At 49.9% G+C, this 8,249-nt stretch overlaps 1 protein-coding gene across 1 annotated transcript in view; it reads right to left on the reverse strand.

The window, feature by feature from the left end:
- Window positions 1-7,690, reverse strand: part of DUSP22 (dual specificity phosphatase 22) — a 37,316-nt gene extending 29,626 nt beyond the window's left edge. The window contains exons 1-3 of the mRNA XM_068994214.1: window positions 7,670-7,690; window positions 6,107-6,140; window positions 1,317-1,399 (exon numbers count right to left, since the gene is read on the reverse strand). Coding sequence (XP_068850315.1) covers window positions 1,317-1,399; window positions 6,107-6,140; window positions 7,670-7,690 — 138 coding nt within the window. The remainder of the gene's footprint in view (window positions 1-1,316; window positions 1,400-6,106; window positions 6,141-7,669) is intronic.
- Window positions 7,691-8,249: the final 559 nt, after the last annotated feature.

The raw sequence follows: 8,249 nt of genomic DNA on the forward strand, positions 1-8,249 counted from the left end.
TGGGCAGAAGTGGCGGTGGCACAGACTCCTGGCTGGCTTCCCACATGATGGCGGCTGTGGGCAGTGGGGCACAGCGCCACGAGGCAGCCTGGAGGGTCAGGGTAGGCAGGACGTTGATGCAGTTTATTAAAATAAAGGAAACCTAAGCCTCATCTTGTGATTGAAGAGGAAGTCAGTCATGACCAGCTTACATTTAGCTTATCACCGAGGCCATCACTTGGCCGTGTGTTTAACAAACTATTGTTGATACATGGAAAACGGATACCTATTTTCAAAGGAGATGTCAGCCTCCGAAACAATGATGCTTTGTTGCTGTGGTTTCCAATAAAACCATGCTGCAGCGCAAATTATAGCGCCTTAACAAAACCATGAGTCAAAGCAGCAGCGGGAACTGCGAGCTCGGATCCAGAGCAAGCGCCTGTTCGGCTCCCGCGGTCCTCTTACGGTGATGCCAGCTGAACTGCTTATTACTCCAAGTTCTCATCTTTTTGGACACTGACTGAAATCCGGCAGCTCTAATGGCAGGTAAAAATGATAACTTTGAAATAAGAATATATTACCTACTCTTGCATAATATGAATTTTAGTGAAACCTGCTTGAATGATGAGCCACACGAATGTGGCTCTTCCAGAATGAGCCACACCTCCCTTCCAATACCCCACCCTGAAATAGAAACACACACACACACACACACACATTGCACAACCATATTCACACTGTTTTCTGAAAAGAGGTAGCTTGGGCTTTGTTAAGGCTAATAAACAGTGAGAGACTGTGCTCCCAGCCAACAGCTCAAACCATCCATTAGGGTAAAATTGAAGATGTTTTTGGAATCAGTGTACAGGCAGACACATCCTACTTACTTTAAAACCTGAAACACAACAACAGCTTCTTCACTGACTGTCTGCAGAGAGAAGCACTAGGAAATCTCTAGGGACAATCTGTCCTCCGAGGCGCAAATGGAAAAAGAAAGCAGGAAATGAGCAGCACGAAATCTTTGGGATTCTAAAACAGGAGGTAATTTTGAAAGGAATGAAAACAGGTTTTAAATGTCCTTAAAATCTAGAGGGAAACACTGCATCAGCCTGTTCGTCGGTGTTCAGCCGAGAAAGTCAAGGTAGTGACATAACAGGAGGGTGGTGAGAACAAGAAGCACCCCCTGCCGGCCCAGCCCAGCCCAAGGCCCAGGCCCAGGCGTGGCCAAGCAAGGCTCAGCACAGCCAGGACACGGAGCTGTCGCTGCCGAGCACACGCTGCCTGGCCAGCTCGCCCGCCCAGGGGCACCGCACGGACAGGTGCATGACCTGCGCCCTCACCTCCAGCATCGGCCTGGCGCTGTCGTGCACAGACAGGATGTGTGTCACCTTGTTCTTGCTCAATTGCTCTGCATCTCTGGCATCTGCCACAGAAGAAAGGGGGGACATTTTAGTATTTTCTGCAAGTGAATTACTCCTTAAGGAAAAAACACAAAATTACTTGCATGTTTCTTTCTTAAAAATTCGTAATTGAATTGTGGTGCTTGAGGTGCTTGAGAGTCCCTTGGACTGCAAGAAGATCAACTCAATCAATCCTAAAGGAAATCAACCCTGAATATTCACTGGAAGGACTGATGCTGAAGCTGAAGCTCCAATACTTTGGTCACCTAGCACGAAGAGCCGACTCCCTGGAAAAGACCCTGATGCTGGGAAGGACTGAGGGCAGGAGCGGGGAGAGGACCACCGCGATGGCTGGATGGCGTCACTGTCTCAACGGACATAAGTTTGAGCAAACTCCAGGAGACAGTGAAGGACAGGGAAGCCTGGCGTGCTGCAGTCCATGGGGTTGCAAAAGTTGGATACAACTTAGGGACTGAACAACAAAGGGAATCTAGAGTTACTGCTTTTACGTATTCTGAAGATAACTCGGTTTATTTCTGACTGACAAGTCTCTTGATACAAAGTGGTCATATAGAACTTGAAAAGTATGTAGACTGATAAATATTATAATGATGATTATTGCTGTTTGAAGGAAATGAACCACTAAGTCATGCTGTAGCTGATGCTCATTAAGTTGCACACCCTCACGGTAGCTATTCACACGAAACATGGAGAAAGAAAGATTTTTCAAATATTTTTAATTACCTCTTAATGATTAGTAATCTAGGGTAAAATTAAATACAAAACAATCTTCTGTCTAAGATACAGGAACCTGCCAGAAACTAACCGACTGTAATGTCCAGCAGCAGGGAACGGGCCAAGATGCAGGCGTGACGTGGTTTACAACAACTGTATCCACTTATGCTAAACTAAAAATGGATACTTTCTGGAAAGTCCAAACAAAGTAATTCATAAGTCATCTGGCTATTAAATTATCTGCATATGAAACTAAGAAGATACCAAATTATATTCCCTTCCTATGAACCTACCCAGAGAAGAAAGCCACGGGAATCCCCTCAAGCTGGAACTCCCGCTAATCTACAGAGCAGGGTGCCGCGGGAGACAAGGAGGCCCACGCCCCGGGACACGTTTTCTAAAGTGACACAGGGTGAGATGACTGAGGACTGGATGTCTGATCATTCTGTTTCTGGAGAATGTTAGCGCTGTGAGAAAGCACTCAGGATGTAGCATAAACAGGGGAGAGGGGGAGCAGGCGCCAAACTACAAGCCCAATACGGACTCGACTTGTGAACGCAGAGACAGCAAGCACGGGGGCGGCTGCTGCAGGGAAGAGGCAGCGGCCATCCGAAGAGACAGAGATGCATGTTGCTTCTTCTTTATCGTTTGCGTGTGTGTGTGTTCAAAACAGATGGCGGTAAAAGCTCAACATGCCTAAGAACCTCCTGGATTTTTTTAAAAAGGCAGATTCCTGGGCTCCAACTTAGTTCAAGGTCTATAGCAGGGCCACATTCCGAATAAGCCTTAGTGAGTAATAGTAGAAACGAAGAAGCACCGTTCTAAAATATTCTTCAATAAGCATATACCACTTCTAAAGTCAGGAAAATAATCTTCAAAAGTAATATAAAAATGTTGGCTTTATTTTGACTCTCTTAATTGCTCCAACCACCTCAAACAGCCTCTCAATCCATTACATGGGGACTCATCCAGCCACCCAGCCTCCAACTACACCAAGCTGTGATCTAGGCGAGCTTTGAACTCGGCAGGAACTGGACTTATTTGGGGTCCAGAGACAGGCGTCCCCACATTCTAACTCAAATGTGACTTTCCAACCCCCACCAGCCTCTGCATTCTGGACGCGTAGGGAGACGGTCAAGCTGGAGCATTAGGCTCCCAGACAAGGCGAGGCAGCCAGCAGGAGAGGGCTCAGAGCTGCTGGGGTGGCAGGGTCTTGGGGAGGGTCTGCACACTTGGAGGAGACACTGTGGGCCAGGATCTTCCAGATTCTGACTCCACCCAGGAACGAAGTTGGAAAATCAATAATTGTTTTGTTATTGTTCAGTTGCTAAGTCGTGTCCAACTCTTTGTGACCCTATGAACTACAGCACACCAGGCTTCTCTGTCCATCGCCATCTCCCTGAGTTCGCTCAAACTTATATCCATAGTAATTGTTTATATATATGTTCTCTTTTCCTTTTTTTAAAAAACAGTGTTAGTGAGATAGAAAGCAGTGGATAAACAGACATAGAGAACATGCCCAAGGACATGAGGGGCGGGGAAGGAGAGATGTACGGAGAGAGTGAGGTGGAAACGTACTGCACCTCATGCAAAACAGATAGCCGACGGGAATCTGCTGTGTGACTCAGGAAACCCGAACAGGGGCTCTGTGACAGTCTAGAGGGGTGGGATGGAGAGGGGGATGGAAGGGAGGTGCAGGAGGGAGGGGACACCGATGACTGGTCCTTGCCGATGTATGGCCGAAAACAACAAAATTCTGTAAAGCAATTATCCTTCAATTTAAAAAAGAAAGTGGGAAAAAAAAGTGTTACTGAGATAATTCACCCTTTTAAAGTGTACAATTCAATGGTTTTCAGTATATTCAGAATTATCTAACTATCACCACAACCTAAACTTAGACTATTTTCATCGCCCCATGAATATACACTTGTAACACAGATTAAGGTAAACAACAACAAAAAAGGTGGTTTGAAGCCAAAATCACTTTGCTTTGAACCTAACCACGCTTGGTGCCACAGATCAGAACCCTGCCTGCTGGGCCCCTGAAAGCACAGAAGTGGCCCCGGAGGCGCTGCTGCTGCCTGCACTCCCGGTCCAGTCCCAGCCTTTCTGTTCTGCGGTGGCGCCATCTGCACACACACACCTTGGGACAGCTCTTCCCAAGAGCACGTGTCAGTCCACACGTGTAAATGCACTGTCGATGACGGCATGCCCCCGGCTGTCTACAGCCACAGGCACTACGGTAAGGAGCACACGTGCAGCTGGGCCGGCCTTGGGGGCTTCAGCCCGCCCACCACACGCACACAAGCTCTCCGTGAGCAGGGAGTCTTAGGGGAGCTCAGTCCTCTGCTGCTCAGACCAAGGCCTGCCGTCTGCAAGTGTGCTGGGACACCTGGCAGAAGTCCTAAATTTGGCTGGGTTTAATAAATCTGCAATAACAGTTTTTGATTGGTAAAAATATTCACCCAGCAATTCTACATCCAAGAATTTATCCTAAATTCCATATTGTTTCCAAACTCAAAGACATTCCCCTCTCCCCACGAAACCATTAATAACAACTCATTAAATAACCATAAAGATGTTCATGCATTCCAGCCCAACCCGCCTACCTGCCAGAAAGCACTCGCTGCTTTCTCAGAACAAAAGAGCTTACTAATTTAGGAACTCCAGGACTATTTTTAACACCTTCTAGCAGCAATGAGCTGCTGTCAGTCCAGTGTGCTCGGGGAAGAGGACGTGAATATCAGGGCAGAGATGTCAGAGACTGTTCTAAGAGTCAGTGTGAACCTGAACTTGCAGATTTACAGGAAACAGCCAGGAGTGTGCTCCAGTGCGTGTGTGCAGATTTACACAACCAGAAAACAGACAGGAGTGTGCTCCAGTGCGTGTGTCCAGAGAGGGAGACGTGGTGAGGAGGGACTCCCCACCAGCACGGCAGGCTTGTTGCTGCCTGTGTCTGGCCCATCCATGACAGCACACCCGCCCTCACCCCACTCACAGGCGTGGGGCCAGCCCCTCCCCCTCCCCTCCCCCCTCCCCTCCCCGCACACTTTGCTCTGTGCCTTTCTACTCACCTTTGCAACTACAGAGCATTTTGAGGCAAATAAGCTAAAAATGAAAAGTCGATAGCTAATAGCATATCAGTAAATATCAAAGAAGTTGCAGAGAAATGTGTGATAAGAATAATCGGCTAGAGATGAAACTGCCAGTTATTTTCCCCAGGTGACTAAAAAAATATGTCTCTGAAAATGTATTACTAACTAGAAAATAAAAGTGATAAAGATGATGAACAAGTTATAATACTGCTAAATGTGCCTTTTAGCCATCCTCTTTTGATAATAAAACTCCAACATGTTGTACAGTTCAATGAAGGTCAGAGGTCAAGGTGGACCCTGCAGGGCTCTCTACACCACTCTCTGAGCCATGGGCCGAGATGTTGGGGTACAAGGATAAGGCTACCGGTGGTGGTCCTGTCCAGACCAGACTGCACACACTGAGTCCACACCTCGACTCCGTCACGCATGAGAGCATAAAGCTGAGCTTTAAAACAGCAAGCTCACCATTGGCAAAAGACACCCGTGTCTATCCACAGGTGAAGGACAGACACAGCGTGGCTCATCCGCACACGACTTTTCAGTCTTAACAAGGAAGGAAATTATGACGCAAGCTGCTGCAACGGAAGAGCGACGTCAAGCTCCGTGAAGTGAGCCCGTCACAGGAGGACCACACGAGCCGGCTCACACGAGGCCCCGGAGCAGTCAGACTCAGAGACAAGCAGCGGGAGGGTGCTTTCCAAGGGCTGGCGTGCAGGACAGGAAGTAGTGTCTAGTGAGGACAGAGACTCGGCTGGAAGCGAAAGCGGGCTGGGGACGGGTGACGGCTGCACAATAGTGAGAATGTACTTACTGCCGCTGAACTGCCGCTTAAAAAAGGTTACAACGGCTTATCTAATAGTTTCTTGCATGTTCTACCACAATAATGCAGAGAGAACTCACCTTTGAAGTTGCCAATATACAGGCCAGGCAGGATCTATGGGGAGACACAGACCAGACAGGAGTGTTACAGGGTTCAGGCTGATGGCATTCGACACAGAGGCTGGGCCCTCCCGAGGCCTGTGCCCACCACACCTACCTCCCAGCAGCTTCTCAGACAGACCCAAAGGTCTCCTCGTCTCCAGGCCTCACAGTGTTCACCACATTCTGAGTCCAGCCCCAAACCAGAATCTCCACGGCCCCTCCTCCCGTCCTGCCTCCTGTTCCCCAGCCCCTCGGCTCCGGCTCCAGCACCCGGCCGCCGCCGTCTGAGGACTCGCACCTGCTGTCCCTCCCCTCCTGCTCCCCATCCTTTGGGCCTCAGCTCCAACTCACAACCTGCGGAGGCCTGACTTGAGCCCCACCCCCATGTCTGGGGGGCTCCTGCCTCAGCGCCCCCTTCCTCTGTGCTCCCTTCACGGGATGCTGTCGTGGGCATCACCAGGTGGAGGGCAGTCCCCTCTGCTGGGCTGCAGACCCAGCGCCCAGCCCAGGGCTTAGCCCGTGATGACCATTCAGTAGAGAGTTGCTAAATGAGTGAACTGTCTTAACGTGCAAGTTAAGAAGAACACACATTTACTCCAGAACGCCTACTTCTTCTAAGGTTCTCAAGCCAGAACCAGATTTCTGGAAAGCCCTAGGCTCGACACAGAGATTCAGCAGATCTGAGGTGAGAATGGGTGACTGCAGGTCACAGGGACCCTCCACTTTGCAGAATACGAAGCCAACTCTGCCCTGCAATACTCTGTATGGAAACTCTGAAATTCAAATACAGACACCTCCCGGGAAGCTACACCGCCGATGTGATTTCCAAGTGCACACAGCATACTGGCCGTGGTGACACTTCACCGCAAGCCCCGTGCCCTGGCGACACCCCCATCAGCCACCACCAAACACTCCTATCGGCTTCACACTCCCTCTTCTCTCCACTCCTGGTAAGAAAGCTGACAGCAGGGGCAGCAATGTTCATCAGCTGTGTGGATTCTTTCGAGTACCTTCCTGACATCCAGCTGTTGCCAAAAAGTGACTGCGGGAACCTACTAGGACACAGGCTCAGCATCTGTGCTGGGAACTGTGGGACTAATTGGCCAAGACGGGACACTCATGAGAGTGAAAAGAGGTTCTGTTAATAATCACTCCAGACAAGAGGCAAGACCCAGAAGGGACGTGGGCACTGGGCCCTGTGGTCAGTCTGGCTGACTCAACACGCTGGGAGCCAAAACTGGCTTGGAAAGCACCCCAGGGGACTGAGGGCGTCTGCTGCCGCCTGAAGTCACAGACTGAGGCAGGCAGGATTCTCCCTGGAACCAGGAAATACAGAGCCGTGTCTCAGAGGAAACCCCGGCATCCACTGCCAAGGAGATAAAGCGCTCAGTAGGTCTCTCCTGAAACAGTCTGCGGGATTCTCCTGGGAGCAAGGGTGGAACAGACAGTTCACAATTCCTGTTCTAAAATGGAAGAACAGTGCACGCTCATCCAGGAGACGGCTCAAACTGCGTTCCCTGGCAGCTCTTGCCCGTGCGGGGCTTTGTCGTTACCATCTCCCATCCCCCAGTGCGTGTCCTGTCTTTATGAGACATTCGAGGGCAAAACCAGCACAGTTCTTTTCACTGATGGGGACAAAGACAGCCTCCCGGACCAAGCGTTGCTCAGGCTCCTCTGAGTCTCCTCTGCAGGCCTGGTCCTTGGCCATACTTAGCAAAGAATCCTGCTAAGCCAGCTGTCAAGCATCCACCCGCTCTTAGTATCAGCCAAGCTCCTCTTCCTACACCCTTGGCATCTAACCAAGTTCCGCCAGTGATCTTCCATCCACTCACCTGCCCCTGTTGTACTGGGGGCAGAACCCCACCTTTCACTTGTAATGTCTTGAATAAAATCTTCATTGTCATTTGTAATGTGCTGAAATTATTTTCCTTTCATAACATTGACCATGAACAGCTGCCAGTTACAACAGACCACACCACAGTCACAGAGCAGCCCTGCCTCCCCAGAGCGGCCGAATGGGCTCCAGTGGACGGACGGTTTACTGAGCTCCAGCCACACATGGACACCCTCTGGGCACTGGGGATGCAGTCTGACCAAGACAGGCTCGGCCTTCCAACGTCCC

The sequence above is a fragment of the Capricornis sumatraensis genome, chromosome 22, assembly GCF_032405125.1.
Source record: "Capricornis sumatraensis isolate serow.1 chromosome 22, serow.2, whole genome shotgun sequence".
Taxonomy (NCBI): domain Eukaryota; kingdom Metazoa; phylum Chordata; class Mammalia; order Artiodactyla; family Bovidae; genus Capricornis; species Capricornis sumatraensis.